General features: G+C 32.0%; 2 protein-coding genes across 3 annotated transcripts; one reads left to right on the top strand and one right to left on the bottom strand.

Moving 5' to 3' along the window:
- Positions 1-944: 944 nt before the first annotated feature.
- LOC126775080 (peroxisomal multifunctional enzyme type 2) lies at positions 945-19832 on the top strand. 2 transcript variants are annotated; one of them, XM_050496833.1, is made up of 15 exons: positions 945-1098; positions 1557-1747; positions 3492-3637; positions 8164-8315; positions 8995-9166; positions 12654-12760; positions 13333-13462; positions 15114-15210; positions 15592-15752; positions 16071-16197; positions 16415-16598; positions 17076-17198; positions 17955-18112; positions 18561-18770; positions 19186-19832. In XM_050496833.1, the coding sequence occupies exons 2-15, from the start codon at positions 1558-1560 to the stop codon at positions 19401-19403; spliced, it is 2175 nt and encodes a 724-aa protein (XP_050352790.1). In that variant the 5' UTR covers positions 945-1098; position 1557; the 3' UTR covers positions 19404-19832. The 2 variants fall into 2 exon arrangements, with proteins under 2 accessions (XP_050352790.1, XP_050352791.1); XM_050496834.1 differs by lacking the exon at positions 945-1098 and adding an exon at positions 1331-1351.
- On the bottom strand, positions 19808-20994 carry LOC126775140 (uncharacterized). The gene is made up of 2 exons (XM_050496923.1): positions 20684-20994; positions 19808-20009 (listed from the first exon to the last, which is right to left on the bottom strand). The coding sequence occupies exons 1-2, from the start codon at positions 20892-20894 to the stop codon at positions 19840-19842; spliced, it is 381 nt and encodes a 126-aa protein (XP_050352880.1). The 5' UTR covers positions 20895-20994; the 3' UTR covers positions 19808-19839.
- Between the last annotated feature and the right edge of the window lie 12 nt (positions 20995-21006).

Below are 21006 nucleotides of genomic sequence, written 5' to 3'. Positions count from 1 at the left end.
TATAAAATGATGTATGATAGGGATGCCATTTAAACCCCTAAACATCGATTTAAATTACCATAATAATTTAAGATAACGATTTTAAAATCAATTTATTATCCATATTTATTTTATTATTTTACATAAATAGAGTTAAATGAGCTTTTAGTAAGGCATAATAAATAATTTTGATGGTGATGAAGATGTTTTGTCACACATTCTGGTTTTTATCGCTTAAAATAAAATAATTTGTTAAAAACCAATTTTATATGTAATATTTTTTACACTGTGAAAATTAATTTCTACTTTTCGAGTGATAATGTATTTATTAGCAATCAATATACTATCACGAAAACTATTTACTAACGAAAATAGGGGTGGAACAGTTTTCAGCACAGTCTGCGCTAACTAACTAAAGCAACAAAAAAAATTAATAACATTAATAATAAAATTAATAATGTCCACCAGATCGATTTCGATCAGCCATCTGCGCAGGACATATTATAGTGCACAAGTGTGTGCGCAAACAAAGTTGCGCTGTTTTTCCCCTAACTCTTATAATACGATGGGTCAGCGATCCGGTACGACCGGAAATAGTTAAGGCGCCAGGACCTAGCTTTCCAAGGCACGGAAGCTTACTTTCTTTCTTACAGCCACAATAAAATTAATATAATTCGTTTAATTAAAATTAATATAATCCTACAATTTTCTTTTAAAATATAGAGCTGTCTAAATAATTAATTTATAAAAAGAAAACTTTTACAATCAGGAGGCATAGTTGATTTCTATCTGTCATAACTTACTAACAAAGCCTTCAAAATATTTTCTTCGTTAAGGGATAATATTTTAAAAGTTGGCAAAACTGATAGTGATGTTTTCATTTTAAAGTACCTATTTATTATTAATTAATGCATCCCTAATTGTATAATGATCTGCGTTTTAATGTATTTCTGACCACAGAGTACATAACCACTATCATTATATTTATACAACGTAAAAGTTTTCTGTGATCACTAGGTAGGTCCTAGGTACCTACTTTATATTTCTTAATTCTGACTTATGTCAATTATCATTGTCTGTCTGTGTATTTTGTCAATTGTCTTAAAAAGTGTTTATCAGGTAGGTATCTTTATTATGTATTTATATATAATTTAATGGAATATAAAACAAAGACACAAAGAATAGATTATAATATAATCTTACAAATATATATACTACATATTTATATCTAGATTATTTGTTATATCAATTTATAAAATTACAGTAGTTTTTTTACTTCTATTTTATACGTCGTTAATTAGGTAAACTTTGCACTTAACATCGGACTAAAACCGGTTTCAATTATATTTCTTTTAAACTTTTACGTTAGTAGGTAAAGTAAAATCTTAGTTATTCTTAAATCTTTTAACCTTTGTGTAGTCGCTTACCACTTCAATAATTATTATTTGCAACTATTTTCACGATAAACCGAGCACTGATTATTTTGTAATTATAAGTATCGGCGAATAGAGTTCATTTGTATGATTGCGACGGAAACATTGAGCTATTGTTTCATTTTGCTTCTAAACGTCGTGTAGAATGGATCAGCTAAGATTCGACGGCCGCGTTGCGGTAGTTACGGGTGCCGGTGGTGGCTTAGGAAAGGCTTATGCCTTACTTCTCGGCTCAAGGGGTGCTAAAGTGGTGGTGAACGATCTTGGAAGCGCAAGAGACGGTGTTGGGAAATCTAATTTTGCAGATGCTGTTGTCAAGGAAATTAAGGACAAAGGTCAGTTTAATTCATGTTAAGCAATTTTTATTAGTTATGAGAAAAATATAAACAAAATAAAACTTTAGTTAAACTAAAACTTGGTTGTCCGATAAAATGACTCAACAAGTTTTTTTACATTTAAAAACTTTATAAAAAATATTTAAATTAAGTGTTCATTATGTAGTAGAAATGAGAGAACCTTAACAGTTTTCAACTGAAATTAAAATTTATAATTTTTCAATTTTATTAAAAAACAGTTTTAATAAAATTGAAAAACATCATAAAAAAAATTTTAATAACTAAAACAATGTTGTTTTGTATATTTGTTGTGCACATCATTTTTCACATAAATTCATTCATTCTGCACATAAATTTTCATTCCTCTGAATAAAAAATACATTATAATTTTTTTAATATTGTCATTATTTGTTGTAAATGATTAATTTGACTAAAACCACATCATTAAAATTTTCTTATACTTGTTGATTTAAATACTAGTTGAATAAGTAAAGCTATGTATCTATTTTAATTTTAATTTGTAATTGAAGTTATGTAATAGAATAATACTACAATTTGTGAAATTTACATAAAATTCAATCAATACACTTTTATTTTAGTTATATGCCTATTATATTATTTAATACATTAAAGCTATATTTTAACAAAACTTAGAAACCAACCACTGAGCATTTCCCTATTCATACTCACTTTGAGATAAAAGCTTATTTATACATTGAAAAGATTTATATGACAAGATAATCATCATAAATATTTTAATAGTTTCAAATTAAATAATACTTTGTATAAAAATCCTCTGGATTATAACCAATAGGTAAACAAACAACAATCGGTAGAATATTTATTATATTATATTGCTTCAAATTGTGCATTATATATATTAATTTATTATATGTAAATTATTATTACCTTAGGTACGGCCATTGAAAATATTTTAACATGTACATAAAATTAACCTATGCATGTATTCACTTCTTCATGATTATTTAAATCTAAACTTTACATATATTGTTCAGAATATTTTACAGTTTATGGAGCATTTAATAATGACAACATGATAATGTCACATTAAAAGTAATATATTGAGTGATTGTTTGTAAAAAATTAGCAAAAGCCCCGAGCAGAAACCAGTAAGGAATAGGGAAAATAGAATAAAGCAAATATCTATTATTGCTCACTGACGTAAAAGGAATATATATTGAGTAAAGTTGCAAGTTGTCTCAAGGAAAATTAGTGTATAACTGTAGTTATATTTTAGTTGTATGGTTTTACCATAACACATAATGTTAAACAACAATTATTATTCTTAAATGAGAATTATCAAAAATGGTTTCAAGCATTAAAATCACTTAAAAAAGGTATTTTCTAAAAGAAAGAAAATCTGCTATTGACTTTCATAGCTCGGCTTTAAAAGTATTGTCATTTTTTCGTAACTTATTTACAACCTACGAAATTTAGTAATTGTTAGTGGTTTTGCAAATCCTGTTTTTTGTTAAATCTGGTGAATTAAGGTATTTAACTTAGTGTCAATTTTCAAATTTTAGGAAAAGTCTAAATAACTCAAATGCTCAATAAGTCGAAACTCAGCAGATTTGAAAGTGAAAGGTTTAATCTTCACTCCTTTACGTAATGCTCTCACACAATTCGGTAGCTAATAGTAGGATAATTATAGCACTCCCACAAATCCTTTATACTTAAATATTTAAGTGTAATTTACAGTTCATAACAGGAAAATGTTTCACAGGCGGAGAAGCAGTTGCTGATTACAATTCAGTTGTCGAAGGCGAGAAGATAATTAAGACGGCTCTTGATAAGTTCGGTCGTATTGATATCCTTATCAACAATGCTGGCATTCTACGTGATAAGAGCTTCCAAAAGATGTCCGATCAGGTATAATACCTATAATTTTTTTTTTTGTTATGATAACATATGAAGATATCTTTTTACTTTCACCCATTAATTCATGCATAAAATTCAAAGGTACTGTTAACTAAAGATGAAGTATAGATTTCTACAAGCAAAAACTGTATAAAAAAGTTCTTCTATAAGCATGCCGCTCCGGCCCTCGATCAGAATAGAACGAGATTGTCTTTCAGCGCTCTTTAATCGACGCTATCACATCACATTTGCATTTCAGTCAATTTAATATATAAAAATCTCGTGTCACGATGTTTGTGATCGTTCCTCCGAAATGATTTTTATAAAACTTGTTATGCGTATTTGGGAGGTATGAGAATAGGGCATAAAGTACGAAGTCGCAGCGGGCAGCTAGTGTTGTATAAATAATAATTACCACATTTATAAAATTCAAACGACGTCTAAGTAGCCCTGTAAATTGTTTTTGACATTCACGCCTCTTGCTACCTCGCGCCTAGAGCGATCACTCCTCTCGCTCTACCCCAGGGCCGGCGCTGCAAGCATGCTGATGGAGAAGGTACCTGCATGACCTGGTACTGTGTTGTATGGTTACATAAACATATAGATAATAAAATAAATATAATCGAATGATATTATTTCCTCGTGTAAAGTAGAGCCAAGGTTGCCCAGTGGTTAGATTACGTGAATCTTAATTGAAGATTGCGAGTTCTAACCCGGGAAAGCACCATTGAATTTTCATGCGCTTAATTTGTGTTCATTTCGTGCTTGGCGATGAAGGAAAACATTTTGAGGAAACCTGAATTTTTACGAAGAAAATATTACACATGTGTCTACTTGCATTGGAGCAGCGTAGTGAAATAAGCTCCAACCCCTCTCATGAAAAAGAAAAGAAGCCTTAGCCCAGCAGTGGGACACTTACAGGCTCTAACTTATGATAAGCAAAGTAACATATTGTTAAAATAGAAACGAGCAATCATTAATCTTTCACGAGTTTTATATGAAACGCATTAAATATAATCGGGAATTATAATTACTACTTAATACAAATATATGAATACTGTATTACTTACGACATAACTGACGTCGCTTTTAAACTGCTATGATCATAAGATAAGGGGTTTATTTATATTTGTGTATATTTATAGTTATCAATATAATACTCAGTTCAATCAATATAATAATTTTGTTAGTACCAACTATTCATTTGATATAGAATAGGTTTTTCTTGAATACATTAAGTTAATGTTGTAAAACTATGGAATAAAAAATGAATGTCCTGAAATTTTTTGGTATACATGTATAGGAGTGGCATTTGGAACGCTTTTCATGTAGCCGTGTTTGATTGATGATTAATACCTGATTACATTAATTTCATTTAAAATTGTAAAATATGAACAACGTGACAAAATCAATTTAATACATTCGCTCGTTGTAGATAAAAAACACAAATGAGATCGAGCGCGAAAGGCACTTGAAAGGACGCGTGGATGAAATCTAAAATTATTTTGGCTTTAGGTGCGCTCTTAAATGATTGATTCTCGTTAGTCCATTCGAATGATGTTTGTAGACATTTTTACAATAATATTTTTTAAAAATGTTATCTGTCAATTGTCTCCTAATCTGTTTATGATTGCGGCGTAACGCGAAACAAAATAATGTTGAGTAACTTGGCATCTCAACGATGATATGTATATCCATAATCAATTTAGTGTATTTTTGTTCCAATTACCTATACAGTAATAATATATATACCGCATTAAATTAGCATAATATGGCAGTCGCAATTGAATTTTACTCTTTGTAGTCATCGCCATGGCAAATTTGCTGAATTATAACCATAAAATCCAATTCAACAAAATATTCCAAACATACATCATATTGAATTATCACCCATTAATAGAACACTAATTTCATGATTGTTTCATCCCGTACTCCACTCTCGCAGGCGATATTAATATTCCATAGTATGACGTTATTGTTGCAACTATAGAGAAATTTTATTAATACAAGTTTGTGCATATTTGGTTCTATAATGTGACGTGCAATCTCTTCTATTCTCGTTTAAAGGACTCTTTAACTCCACTTTCGCGTGTAATGTAAAATTATTATTAATATGGAGCGTGCCTTATATATAAAATGGTTTTTCTTTAATTAAATTAAATTTAATTAATCAGTTATTAATCATCAATCAAACACGGCTACATGAAAAGCGTTCGAAATGCCACTCTTATACATGTATACCAAAAAAATTCAGGACATTAATATTTTATTCCATAGTTTTATTACATTAAACTAATGTATTCAATAAAAAACTATTCTATATCAAATTAATAGTTGGTACTAACAAAATTGAGTATTATATATTATAAAATGATTTTCCAATAAATGTTGTAAAATGAACGCACCATAACAGTTATCTTCAGTTATGTCAGCTATCTTCCGATTAATGGAATGAAATTAATCGCAATTCAAGTAACACAAATATAGATTTATCAATAAAGATTAGACTTACATAATACCAAAATTGTTGAAATGTAGATAAGTCAATGGATATTTTTTATCCCTATCTATAGTTATATAAAGGTACCACTAGCGGAGATAAGATTTCGCGATATTGTATCTGTTGTACATGACATTCTAGAAGCCAGTTTGTTTTCTTACTATATCAATTCTAAATGAATGAATTATGATTATATAATTATATTTTTTTATTTAATCTATGACGTACCTAGAATAATGAGTTTCCTTGGTTTTTTTTAAATATATTTTTACAGACACAACAGCCTGAAATGACACGGAGAAAGACGCTTTATATGATTTTCATCAATTTATTCCAAAATGTCTTTATTCAATATACTCTTAGAAGTTAGCACTTACTTTAAAAAAAGTCAAAGTAAAAAAAACTACCATTCCATGATCAGTTTTATATAAAACTAATATACAAAATAATAATGTTACCCTCACATTAATAAATTAATTACAATTTCCTTAAAAATATTCTGGTACTTATGTTTACTAGTATTATAAATATGAATGTGATTTTACATCTTAATTACTAAACCGAACATTATGAAAATTTTCATATACGTTCTCAGTGGTATATTAATAGAGTACCTAACAACTACGCCCTTCACGCGCAGAAGAAGCCGCGAGAACAAACTAGTATATGTATAATATGTCTATTTGTGCCGAGTCTGGGTGTAATTATCTATATAAGTATGTATTTACAGAAGAAAAGTAGTATATGTAGTACATAAGTTGTCTGGTTTCCACAGTACAAGCTCTGCTTAGTTTGGGATCAGATGGCCGTGTGAACAATGTCCCAGGATATTATAAAAAATATATATTTTAATATGTCGTAATTATATCCTTCAATTACTGAAACTACATGACGTAGGTAATAGGAAAATGTGACGAGTATAATCTGTAACAATCGTCCAACAATAAATCCGGTGTACAGGAAATATTGTTATTTTTATATTTTAATAAATGACTTCAGCGCGGTTACTATGTTCATGAAATTGAAATCGTTTTGCTTACGATAGTAGAATTATATACGAGGCGGAATTCATAAGCTGCCATTGGCTTGCTACTTACGGATCAATCAATCAAATTAGTGTGTCAATCAATTCTACTATCCGTATAATAATAATATTTTTTTAGATTAAACTAATTAACTTTATTATTAATTTAAAAAAATCAATCTTTATTCACATTAATTACGTATATCCTATTTATCTTACGTAATTTGAATATCTAGGATTGAGGTAATATATTAGTTAGCCTATTTTTAGACTTTTTCAATCGAAGACGAAATAAAGACAGACATATTCCATTCGTTTTTTTGTATTGAGCACTAGAAAAAGTTGATGAATACCACTATTATACAATATTTACAGTAACAGTCGGCGAAGTTTATGAGATTATAAGTAATCATTCAAATCTTTAAAATAATAAAGATTTAAATGATTACTTATATCCACATAAATTTTACTTCCAAATTTTCGACAGCAACTTTGCGTACATTAGTTATTATTTTCATTACTACTTCTATTACTACATCATTATTACTTTTACTGGTGGTAGAGCTTCGTGCAAGCTCGTCTGGGTAGGTACCACCTACTCATCAGATATTCTACCGCAAAACAGCAGTACTTGGTATTGTTGTGTTCCGTTTTGAAGGGTAAATGAGCCAGTGTAATTGCAGGCACAAGGGACATAACATCTTAGTTCCCAAGGTTGGTCGCGCATTGGCGATGTAAGCGATGGTTGACATTTATTACGATGCCAATGTCTAAGGGCGTTGGTCACCACTTACCATCAGGTGGCCCATATGCTCGTCCGCCTTCCTATTATATAAAAATAATATAAATGAATATCTCGACTAATAACATCAGGTCAATTCAAAGTTAAAATTATTTATTTATCTTTACACCTTGGAGTATGCTTTTTTTTTTTCAAGATACAGTGTCAGTATATTTATTATTTAAATAGAAATGCGTATTGTATTGTTCTTATTTGTATGATTTTTGGTCTAGGATTGGGATTTGGTGCACGCAGTCCATCTTAAGGGTGCGTTCAAGACAACACAAGCTGCATGGGAAACGTTCAAGAAACAGAAGTTCGGTCGTGTCATCATGACCTCGAGTAACGCTGGTCTGCTCGGAAACTTTGGACAAGCTAACTACAGGTATATTATAATACTTTGCTAATATTTGAGCCCTAGGTGGTAGGGCTTTGTGCAAGCCCGTCGTCCGGGTATAACCCACTCATCAGATATACTACCCTTAAAGAGCAATACTTAGTATGGTTGCATTCCAGTTTAAAGGGTGAGCCAGGTGCCAGTACAGGTGCAAGGGATCAATTTTAGTGCCCAAGGTTGGTGGCGCATTGGTGATGTAAGGAATGGTTAATATTTCTTACATCGCCAATGTCTATGGACGGTGGTGACCAATTACCATCAGGTGGCCCATTTGCCCGCTTATCTATAACATAAAAATAAAATAATGAAGTATTTGATAAAGAATTTCAGATGCGGATTTAAGTTACATTGCGAAATAGTCCTTTTCCGATGGTCCGTAGAATTATTTTAATGAGACGTTTGCTAAATATCATAAAATATGAGTCTTTAATGACCTTGTGGTATGGATTAACAAAGATACGAGAGAACATGGCGTTTCTTTCCTTCCTCACTATGGTTTATTAAATAGTAAATGATTAAATTTTACTTGAAAGACTTCTAATATATTCAAAACTTTTATACTTAATTAATTTATATTCATATTTCACATAAGTTTCAGTTAAATTAATTTTTTTGGCACGAAAACCTAAATCTATAGATTCATAAAAACTTAATGATTCAATTATAGTGCTGCAAAGATGGGCCTGGTCGGTCTAGCAAGCACGTTGTCCATCGAAGGTGCGAAGTACAACATCAAAGTGAACACCATCGTGCCGACCGCGGCGTCCCGTCTCACGGAAGACATCCTGCCTCCAGACATGTTCCAGGCCATGAAGCCTGAACTCATCGCTCCTGTTGTCGTGAGTTCATTTGCCGCTTACACAATCATATTTACAGAACTGCGTTTGCAAGCGAAGCAGCATAAAGTGGATTAAGACAAAGATCCCAGATCATAATGATGGTATTGATAACACAATGATCGATTTCGGCAGTGGCAGCCATTCACAAGCAAGACTAGCCAATTTCGAAGAGCATCATAATGCACGAGTGTGTGTGCAAACCCAAGTGTAATATCTATTCCCTCACACACTACCATGTATTGTAGAATGTTGTAATTGGCTAACAATTGCGGTTCTATAGATACAGCCGTGCGACAGATGACGTAAGCATATTAGTTTGAGTACGGAGCATATAAATAGAAGTAGATATTTCGGGAGTAGTAACATTCACAATCTATATCTATTATATATCCATAACTCTCACCAAGCCGAACTGGAAGAGTGTGGTGGATTAAGCTCCAAAACTTTCTCCGTAATGGTATGATCAGACAGCGAGCGGAGCAGCGACGTTCTAGTTAATATGGAAGACGTCAAACAGCGCCGTCTGTGTCACCAAGCTTAAGAGGAGAGGAGGCCCTTTCTCAGCAATGGGACACAAGCTGTTACCAAAAAATATTCTAGACTCAAATTACTCTAGATTTGGTGTGAATATCAGTATCTTGAGACGTAGCGAGGTCAAACTAACTTTAATATACTCAACTCAACGTACATTTTATTACATTCGTCTTTGAAAAGGTCACATCTTTTAAAAAATTCCGTACATTTTTTTTTTTAATTTGGCTATGATTTTTTTTATTGATTATGAAAAAATTATAACTATAACATGGTGCCCACGTTTAGATCCTATATGTCAAATCACAAAATAAATAATACGCTTTTATAAAAGCTTGTTGTGTGTACAGTGTCGGACAACGCTCACGATATATTTTTGAACTCTACATTGATAGTCATATCTGTAATGTGAATAACCTTTGAACAATATTTTAAGACCAGGCAGGATACCAAATAAACATGATTTAAACGTTTCATTTTAATTATATATTATAACTCTAAATTTTTGGTTTATAAAAACAACTTCTTCATAATTATTATTTATAATTTACTAAATTGCTTGTTTACTGCCATTCATGAATTAGTTTTAAGTGGAAACTTGATTTGTGTGTGAACGAGTTAATTGTTGTATAATACATGTTGAGATACGTATTTTTTACAGTTTATTTCATGTGAAATAAACTGTAAAAAAAACCGGTGGTTATAAATCGCCAAACAATAAGAGAACGCCTGTGATGATTCGTTCAGACCTCAATATGGAAACCTTAGATGTAATTAAGAATTATTTAATTATTTTTTAATTAATTATTTACCATCGAGTAAATTTGTTTTTACAATAACTTTACACACTTTTACCTTAGTTTATAATCTACTAGTTTCCGCCTGCGGCTTTGCCCGTGTGTGTATGTGTGTAGGGTACACATACACACCCTGTCTGCCTTATGTTTTTCATGTCCCCCTGACAACGTGTATGCAAAATTTCATGATGATCGGTTAAATAGTTAAGACGTGAAAACGTAACAAACAAACGAATAAAGAAAATCACTTATTAATTTAGTAACTGTTGAAGGAGAAACATACTAAGAAAAATTATTGTTTTTTTTTTTTTGGAGCTCGCCCTTTATTGGCATACACAGAAAACCTCACCAAAGTTTCATCACAATCGGATGAGTGGCTTAAGAACACATCGGACATATATTTAATACGTTTTTTATGGAGGCCAACATATACTTTGATTTATTATTTAAAAGATCCTGGCAGTAGGATGAATCGACTGATACCTTTATTATTGAAGCGGGTCGTAGCTTAACCACCAATTAAAAACTCCGGCAGACTTTAAGAGTTATTTATTGTGACAAATCAACAATGTTTACATTAGAGCGTACAGTAAAAATAATTGAAATAATTATTTAAAAATAAACAACAACAACAGCGCTTATATAGGCATTCCCCTCTCACGATGACCACCACGCGTGCTTGCCACTTTTGGGACCTCCTCCTAGGCGAAAACAAAAGCGATGCATGCGGCCATCTTGCTGGAGGTGTGGTCAAGCGTGTGACGTCGCTGCGAGGACAATAGATGCGCATGCGACCATATTGCCGAAGGGGTGTATCCATACGTGTGACGACATACATCAGACCACTGCAACATCACCTGATCAATGACGTAGTTGATCAGGTGATGTTTGTGCTGCGTTTAGACGCATTGTGCACTCGCCACATTATATTAACTGCTGTAGTTTTCAAAGTTATAACATTACAAGTATGCACCGCAATGTTCGTTTTTGAGCTGTAAAATTACACACGAATGCTCTTTAATCCTTTAGATAAATGTAGAAAATAACATAATCTTAGAATAGAAGATAAGGAAAAAAAAGTTCTTTATGACTTTGTTTATATTTAACGCAACGATGATAAAATATGTAATGTACTATAAAATGATAATTTCATGTACTAAAACAGTCAAGTAGTTTTTTTTTTTTATAATTTGTCTTGATTCAGCGATTTTGCCATTTTGGACTGCTGTTTTAAGCTTGAGTGTTGTTTTCGGCTTGGTGAGAGTTATGGATATAATAGGAATAGATTGTGAATGTTACTACTCCCGAACTATCTACTTCTATTTATATGCTCCGTACTCGAATTAATACGCTTACGTCATCTGACGCACGGCTGTATCTATAGAACCGCAATTGTTAGCCAATTACAACATTCTACAATACATGTTAGTGTGTGAGGGAATATATATTACACTTGGGTTTGCACACATACTCGTGCATTATGATACTGATGGATACTAATAAAAGTTATTTTTTTTTTAATATGAATTAAGTGCTTTTTTTTAAATAAACAAATAAATGAGGACGAGACGAACGAGAACGTACTGATGATAGTATGAAACTAAACCGTACAGAAAAAATATGGCTACTCATTTATTAGTGTACATTTTTTAGTGTGATATTGAATTTTATGAAATGTCATAATGTTTTGCTTAACACTTTTTATTTAAACGTTTAATACTTGTCTCTCTATGTTTTAAATTCATTATACATATATAAATTGACATATAACCGTAATGGTTATGTACTGTAATCAAAGGTTGCCTGGAAAAGAGTGACCTCTTAACGATAAGGTCGCGCTTTTAGGTCATTATTTGTTCCTGTTTAACTTTGTTTTTTTATACATGGTATATACTGTATTAAGAAAATTATATCGTATTTAAAATCCACTGTTAAATAAAATAATAAAGAAATACACGGCTAGTCATTCGAAATGTTTGAGTGTGCAGTACAGCTTCATAGCTCTTTCTTTCCACACTTGCATATCATTATCTACAGCCGTACCATTGAATTAACTTGTATAATATTAAGCATAGTGTATTTACTTTAGGGGTAACTTATTCCGTTTTTAGTTTAACACGAGCGAGTGTGGTTTTTGATTCTGTATTTTTTTTTAATAGGCGTACATGTCTCACGAATCTTTCGAAGACAGCGGCTTGATCATCGACTCTACACTCGGTTTTGCGACGAAGTCCCATCTCGTGAGATCCCAAGGAGCTCCTTTAAGGTATGCTTATAACTCTGTTTCTAAATTATTATATTCATAAATTACTTATCTTAAGCAAACTTATCAAAAACCGTCTACGATCATTTATACTTTATTGTACATCACTAGAAAATATTACAAGAATTTTAGAACTAATTAATGTGTACTACAACATAACATCACCCGTGTTATGGTTAGTGAGTCAATCCATCTCGTACTCAGGGATGAAGGGAATAACGTAATGCACTGGAGCAGAATAATCAAATTAACTCCAAAAATGGTCTCCAGTTCTCTTATTAACATTTACTCTCTATCATGTAATTAATTCATCTCAACTAGATGCCATCTGAAATCAAAATCCCAAAATAAATGAGTTTTTCAGAATACTGTATTTGCGCTTAAACAATATTTCATATGTATATATAATAAACAAGTTTCCTCTTGCGGCTTATGGAGGGGGGTGGGGGGTAATGAAAACGTGTATACAAAATTTCACGATGATCCGTTGAGTAGTTGATGAATGGATGAAAGAAAACGTAACAAAAAAACTCATTTTCGCCTTTTATAATATTGGTGAAATTTCTAATATGCAGGAAGAAGCCAGCAGATCCCGTGACGATCGAATCGGTTAAGGAGAAATGGGGTCAAGTTGTGAATATGGACAACGCTCGGCGAATTGATAAGATCGCTGAGGTCACCGTTGACTTAGTTGAGAAATTACAGGTAAATACAATTTTTTTTTTGTTTTTTTTTTTTATAAACTCAATGCGGCTTTTAGACTAAGTACAACTTTATTCAGGATAAAGCGGATGTTAATTAAAATAATACCCTTCTAATCTGTTCCTGTTGCATAACATAGCAGAGCTTATACCATTATACCACCCACTCATCGGAACTGGTGGCAGGGCTGTGTGCAAGCTCGTCTGGGTCAGTACCACCCACTCATCAGATATTATACCGCAAAACAGCAGTACTTGATATTGATGTGTTCCGGTTTGAAGGGTGAGTGAGCCAGTAATTACAGGCACAAGGGACATAAAATCTTAGTTCCCAAGGTTGGTGGCGCATTGGCTATGTAAGCGATGGTTGACATTTCTTACAATGCCAATGTCTAAGGGTGTTGGTGACCACTTACCATCAGGTGGCCCGTATGCTCGTCCGCCTTCCTATTCTGTAAAAATAAGCTATTAGCTAATCACATGTGTAAAAGGTTTGTTCTCTCCTCTTCTTTCTTTCCGTTTTTGGAATATCCAATCTATGACATCTATCTCTTTTCTTTCCGTTTTTGGAATATCCAATCTATGACAAAGCCCTCATATATTTGAATATTTGTCATTGTAATTATCGCCAACAAGAATATGTAGTACATTATATTATATATTACTGACATATACATAATTATATTTCCTGTTTACGCATCGATTTTTAGCAGGTAATATAAAATAATAAATGAACGAAAAATAATGAATAATATTTTATTTCAAACGATTTTCAACGATCACAAACCAAAGCCGTAAATATTGATTTATCGTAATATTACATAGTTTGATTTTAATATATATAATTATCCTCGTAAGATTTAAAGCTTCTACAATCTTCACATAAAAAATATAATGTTATGTTTCTACTATAATACTACAAAGTAGTAGTACAGTAACAGGCTGTTAATATCCCACTGCTGGGCTAAGGCCTCCTCTCCCTTTCGAGGAGAAGGTTTGGAGCTTATTCCACCACGCTGCTCATTGGAGCGGGTTGGTAGAATACACCTCACGATGTTTTCCTTCGCCGTCAAGCACGAGATGAATTATCATCATAAATTATGCACATGAATTTCAGTAGTGCTTGCCCGGGTTTGAACCCACGATCATCAGTTAAGATTCACGCGTTTTAACCACTAGGCCATCTCGGCTATACTATATATTATGTTAATACTAAGGAGCTAAAAAAAGCGATAGCAACCGACAAAAAAATCTCATAGTAAAATATTTATTTAATATTTTTAATGTATGTATGACATTACTGATACTGTCATGATAACGTAATTTGTACAAAGAGCTTTACACAAAAACTACGAACTATTAAATCTATTTCATATAAATTTAAATTTATTCGACCTTTGAGATAATTTATAAACGACGTATTGATATAACCAATGATTTTAAAAATAAATAACATTCCTAAGATAATTATTAGATCCAAATTAAAGTTGGTTATCGTATAAAGATACTAATTAAAATAAAATATTTCCGTACGGAAGTCATTAGTATCTTTGAATAAATTTATTAATTTCATACAGCAACTTTGTTATGAAGGCATAGTTATTGTTTATTAAAAATTTTAATGTAATTTTCTTATGTACATATGTATGTTTCAGGAATTTGAAGAGCGCAGCAAGTTGGATAGCGATCGCGAATCGTACTGGGCGACTTACAAATACAATTCCAAGGATCTCGTCTGCTATGCACTTGGAAGTAAGATTATTAATAAATACACATGAAAGCTTTGTCTGTATGTTAAATAATGATTTAGTTTAAACTGAGCGCTCATTGGTCGTTTATTGCGTCATCGGTTACCACCGACCAATGACCGTTACGATAGAAACCATTAACCAAATCATTTGGTTCAATGATTCTATCGTCGTTTTAGAAACTGAAGGTTAATCTTGATGAATACAAAGTATGTATAACATTAAATGAGAAATTTTTGTATTTAAATTAATAACGACTTTGCTTAAACTGTATTTCGATATAAGGTTTTGCTTTTTAAGTTTATCTATAAAAGTTTCTTCTAAAATAAATTCATATATTTTGACAAAAACTAATCAATTTCTTATAACTTATTTACTTTTGTAGTTGGAGCATCCGTGGTGAACGAATCAGACCTCAGGTTCCTCTATGAGAGCCATGAGAATTTCAGCGCTCTACCGACCTTCTTCATCCTACCCGGGATGGTCATGGAATCGCCTGTCGTATCTCAGGCCATGCCCCCTGGCAAACACGCTGACTTCACCAATGTTAGTATCATGTTACAATTTTTATTTAATTATTATTATTATGTCAGAAATACTTCGAATAAATTAGTATATGGCCTGAGTCCACAGATAATGTTAATATTATATTTATAGTTTTGATAACAAAGGTTCTTGCAAAGTTTGGTCACACATTTGGCTTAAAAATACCTATCCAACCATGTATTACACGTTGCTATTCGAGGGTGGGACCAGAGTTCATACAAATCCTGGCATCATCTTTTAATACTATTTAGTTACTTTAATATATATAGTTAAAAGATTAATTGTAGTATTTTATTAAATAATTATTTTTCTTGTTAGATTCTTCACGGAGAACAGTACATCGAGTTTGTAGATCAGTTCCCGGGCAACGAGGGAGAGTTCACCATCCGGAACTACGTCATCGATGTGCTCGATAAGGGCTCCAGCGCCGTGGCTATCGTCAACAGTGAGTTCTGTTTATATATAAGTCGCGTGTAATTAATCAATATAGAAGTAATCAGTGAAAAAAGGATGAACTAAAATTAAGATTACAATGAGAATCCATGTCAAGGTGGGTATGGTAAGAGCTTTAACAACTCATTAAGTGGAGAGACATCAACTCAAAAATATCTGCCTATTCTTATTGCTTGTAGTGGTTTAAAACACCCTGTTCTTTTCCGCAGGCGAGGTGTTCCAGGACCGGCAGCTGGTGCTGCGCACGCAGCAGCACATCTTCGTGCTGGGGCAGGGCGGGTTCGGCGGTCCGCGGAACAGCTCCCGTGCCGTGCCCGTGCAGAGCCCGCCAACACGCGCGCCCGACGCCATCGTACAGCAGCGAACGGCCGAAGACCAGGCTGCGCTCTACAGGTATTGCTTTGAGCTTACAATGTTTCATTATTATACAAGTGTGCACTTTGCGTCATCTTAATTTTTTTTTTAAATAATATAAAGTTGCCGCTCTGAAGTGGGCAGCAATTGACTTGAGTTTTAGTACATGTTAAGGACAAAACATGATGTTGCTGCAATTTACAATATTATTATGGCGAATAGCGACATTTTTTTCTGTGGTAATCTGCAGTTGTTTGTTGTAAAGTCAAATTCATCTGGCTTAGCTGGAACCCTAATTTTGGCACATTGTAAGACTAGAAAGTAAATTGATTACATATTATTTTTGTGGACCAATAGAATTGATCCATTACTAATTTGTGACAATACAAGAGACATGACTTACCTTAACTATATACAATTGATAAATTATTATCATCACTTTTATAAAAAAACTTGTATTCTGTTATTTAAAGCTGAATGTAGACATTGCATAAAATAAAATGTAACTTTTTTCAGATTGTCTGGAGACTTGAACCCACTCCACATTGACCCTAATGTGGCTACAGCTAGTGGACACCCAAAGCCGATTCTTCACGGCCTGGCGTCTCTTGGATTCTCCGCGAGACACGTTCTAGCTAAGTAAGTTGAAAATATATTAATACCAAACAAATTGCTTACATTTTAGTAGATTTTTTTTTATATACGCGCCGGGAGGGCAAATGACTCTACTCCACCTGATGGTAAGTGGTAGTAGAGTCCAAACGTATGCATGTATATATATAGACCCTTGATTCCTCATAGTTATATTATGCCTTTTATTAGTAAAGTTTTTACCTATTATATAAGTCAAATATATATGTATATCTAATATCTATTGTGGGAGAATTGTTCAAATGATTTTGTTAAACATAGAAATTAATCAAATGTTTTTACTTTTCTTGTTTATAAACATAACATTGCATAATATTTTTGATAGCCATATTCATTTCCATTATTTTTAATATTCTCTCCTCAATAACGATTATAAGTTAAACTTCTTACCTGATTATTGTATAATTTAAAATTTCGGAGTTACATTAATATAACTTTGGTGGGAATGAAAACTTAAAATCTTTAAGCATATGTTTCTTAACAATATGTCTTAAAGTTTTTAAGCATGACTTAAGACCTGTATGTACGTTCATTGTATGTTCTTTTCATTGTGATCAAATGGTGATCATGATTTTTTCTTTGTCAAATTCTATCTGTTCTTACCATGTGACATCTTACATCTCTGAAATTCTCTACTAAAGCTCTTAAATTGTTAATGGTTTGATTGTGACATTTCTTGAAATAAGTCATTCTATTCTTTTTTTGTACAAGAATAACTAAAATAATTCATTAATTTTAAACTAGATATGCTGGAAATGACCCCTCAAACTTCAAGGCGATAAAGGCACGCTTCGCTAAGCCAGTACTCCCAGGGCAAACCCTCATCACAGAAATGTGGTTAGAAGGAAAGCGCGTACACTTCCAGACCAAGCTTAAGGAGACGGGCAATGTTGTTATTGCAGGTAAATTATTTATTTTTAATTAAAAAAATACCAATCGAATATTGCTACAAATGTGTGTTTGTTAATTTAAAGTATATGACAGACTTTATACAGACTATTCCAATCACAGAAGAGGAGTAGACAAATTAACAACTTTGACATTGAATTGACATGATGTTATTGGTCGAAGTCTTAAATAATCTATGGTATTTCATAATGGATTCGTGAAAAACGTTTGGATGTCAGAAAAGTTGTTGTCAGAACTTGGAAATAAAATTAAAGTTGATGTAAGGTGAAAATTGTAGTTAAGTTGAATAGCTAGCAAATCACATGGAATATATAAATCTAGGGCTGGTTCCTCTACTCTTTCTATCATTGGAATAGCCTTTACTTACATATATATGGATATATAAAAGTTTTACTCAAGCTAAGCCAACTTTTACTAATTAATATCTTTATTTTTGAATAGGAGCCTATGTAGACCTGAAGAATGTTGTCATGGGTGGTAACTCATCATCTCCTACCACACAATCAGCTCTATCATCTAGCAACTTCAAAAGTGACTCTTTGTTTGCTAAAATTGAAGATGGTATCAAGGCTAACCCAGACAAAGCGAAGAGCGTGGGTGCTGTGTTCTTGTACAATATTACAGAGAATGGCAAGACTGTGAAGCAATGGAGTTAGTATACAAATTATAGATATTTTAGAATTTTCTATTTGCCATAGTCATTTTGAAACATGTTATTGGTCAGTTAAAATACTAACAATCTGTAGAGCCGAGAAGGTTACAACATGTAAATATTAACTTGAAGATTGAAGGTAAACCGAGGCAAGTGCCACTTAATTTTCATGTGTTTAATTTATCTCTTGGTGGTGAAGGAAAACATCTTGAGAAAACTTGCAATGCATGATGAAACCTACCACATGTGTATCCTCGAACACGCATTGGAGTAGCATAATAAAATAAGCTTAAAATCTTTTACTCAAAATAGAGAAGAGTCTTTAGTTCAGTAGAAAATTTACAGGCTTACTTTTATCTGCAAAGCTGTTATAAACTTATATGGTTTTAATTTCACATTTTATTTTGTCCACAGCACTTGATTTGAAATCAGGTTTGACTGTCTATCAAGGAGAACCAAAGACAGGGAAAGCTGACACAACAATGACAGTATCAGATAATGATCTAATGGATATTGCAGCTGGTACACTCAGCCCACAAGTTGCCTATTTGAAGGGAAAAATTAAGATTGCTGGCAACATTATGTTGGCTCAGAAATTGGGACCTCTTTTGAAGAGTGGAGCTAAATTATAAAAAATCAATAAAGTTTATTCATATATAAATATGTATTGGTATGGATATATTTTATTTAAGATGGGTTTTATAAATATAATATAAATTGTTTTTATATTATTGAAATTCTATTATAGTTATAATGATAAGAAGCTATTGTCATAAATTATTTACCAGAAAAAATATTTTACGTAAAATTTGTTTATTTAAAATAAATCCACATCATTCCTTTAATGTTGTAGACTACAAATTCTGTAGGAAAGAGCAAAATTATTCGTACCATAGCATATTTAAAAAAAAAATCAGAAATAAATTATTACAAAAATATAAATATAATTTATTTTAAGAGATATTATATTTGAAATAAGATAATGTTATCTTTATATAATTGTTATTCATTCCAGACAATGCTAGGATTAAGGTGATGGAATAATAAAATGTGTTTCATAAGTTTTGTTTAAATCTCTGGCGTGAGTTTTCCCTTTAATACTAATTCCGCTTCTCTAACTTCACTCTCCCATGCGATTTTCATTTGTGGCTGTGATGTTAGATCAACAAATTTTATTGCTTGAACTTCTGGTAAACCTCTTGTTTTAGTCGCTACACCTAATATGCAGCAGTAAGTACCTGTACTGAAAAGCTAAGGTTAATATTCAGATCAAGTGATATATTTTAACATTAAGTAACAAAGTATGAAGTTTTTTTTTGCGTAGTAATGTGTATATAAACTGCTTCATTGGTCTAATGGCCGGATATTATAAAGCCCACACAAAGATATTGGGGTTTTCTGTCAAAGAATCTCAGTAACAGCCCGGAGTCTAGAAGTAGAAGTTATTTTGTAGTTTGTTGATGAGAATTATAAAAACTAGGAGTACAGTTTGTATGTAATTAACTATGTGTAGCAAATATTTGCTGTTTTGTGGGGCTTTGGAGTTTATTACAACGAGTCTCTTGTTAATTATGAAAAATTGACCTTCAGATACAGGTTTTTAAAAACTTAATTCAGGATTTCCATTACTACTGTGAATAGACTAATCTAATAACAAAAGTTTCATTTAATTTCAATTGTACTGAAACTAAAAAAACTGACAACTGTAACTTACTGACAAACATATGATACTTAAATTTTCAAAGATTGGTACAATAAAAATAACTTTCAAATGGGAAGTTCAGTTCAGTTTATTAAATTAATTACTAAACAGATGTTGTTTTTTGATTGAATTTTGTAGTTTTAATAATTTTAAAATCCCATCACAAAACCCAAAGTTTTATGTCTATACATTTATAAAACAAAGCATCACCTTTACGTAAAGAGGTCTTATCCACAATACCATCAGCTGATTGGCATTTTACAACTTTTACTCTTCCAGATATATCGGAAATAATTAAAATATCATTTCCAACAGTTTGTTCAATCGTACCTTGTACCCACACATCAAGAGGTGGTGGTTTATCAACAAGATCTTTATTTAAATATTTTTTTGGATTAAAGGGTGCTTTATTGTCAATCATGATATATTTGTTCTAAACACTATGGATATACCTATTAGAAACAGCAAAAAATAACTTTTTTGACTTTAAAATATAATATGTTAAGGATAAAATTAAATTTACATGTATACTT

The sequence above is a fragment of the Nymphalis io genome, chromosome 17, assembly GCF_905147045.1.
Source record: "Nymphalis io chromosome 17, ilAglIoxx1.1, whole genome shotgun sequence".
NCBI classification, from domain to species: Eukaryota; Metazoa; Arthropoda; class Insecta; order Lepidoptera; family Nymphalidae; genus Nymphalis; species Nymphalis io.
The sequence above is the reverse complement of the archived record's forward strand: the minus strand, read 5'-3'. Positions and strand labels throughout refer to the sequence as shown.

Bases quoted from the DNA above. Each gene is read 5' to 3' on its own strand.
- LOC126775140 (XM_050496923.1), bottom strand. From the start codon at position 20,894: ATGATTGACAATAAAGCACCCTTTAATCCAAAAAAATATTTAAATAAA. The intron at 20,010-20,683 runs GTGATGCTTTGT...TTTTCAGTACAG, and splicing joins TAAGACCTCTTTACGTAAAG to GTACTTACTGCTGCATATTA.
- LOC126775080 (XM_050496833.1), top strand. From the start codon at position 1,558: ATGGATCAGCTAAGATTCGACGGCCGCGTTGCGGTAGTTACGGGTGCC. The intron at 12,761-13,332 runs GTATGCTTATAA...TCTAATATGCAG, and splicing joins TCCCAAGGAGCTCCTTTAAG to GAAGAAGCCAGCAGATCCCG. The intron at 16,198-16,414 runs GTGAGTTCTGTT...TCTTTTCCGCAG, and splicing joins CGCCGTGGCTATCGTCAACA to GCGAGGTGTTCCAGGACCGG.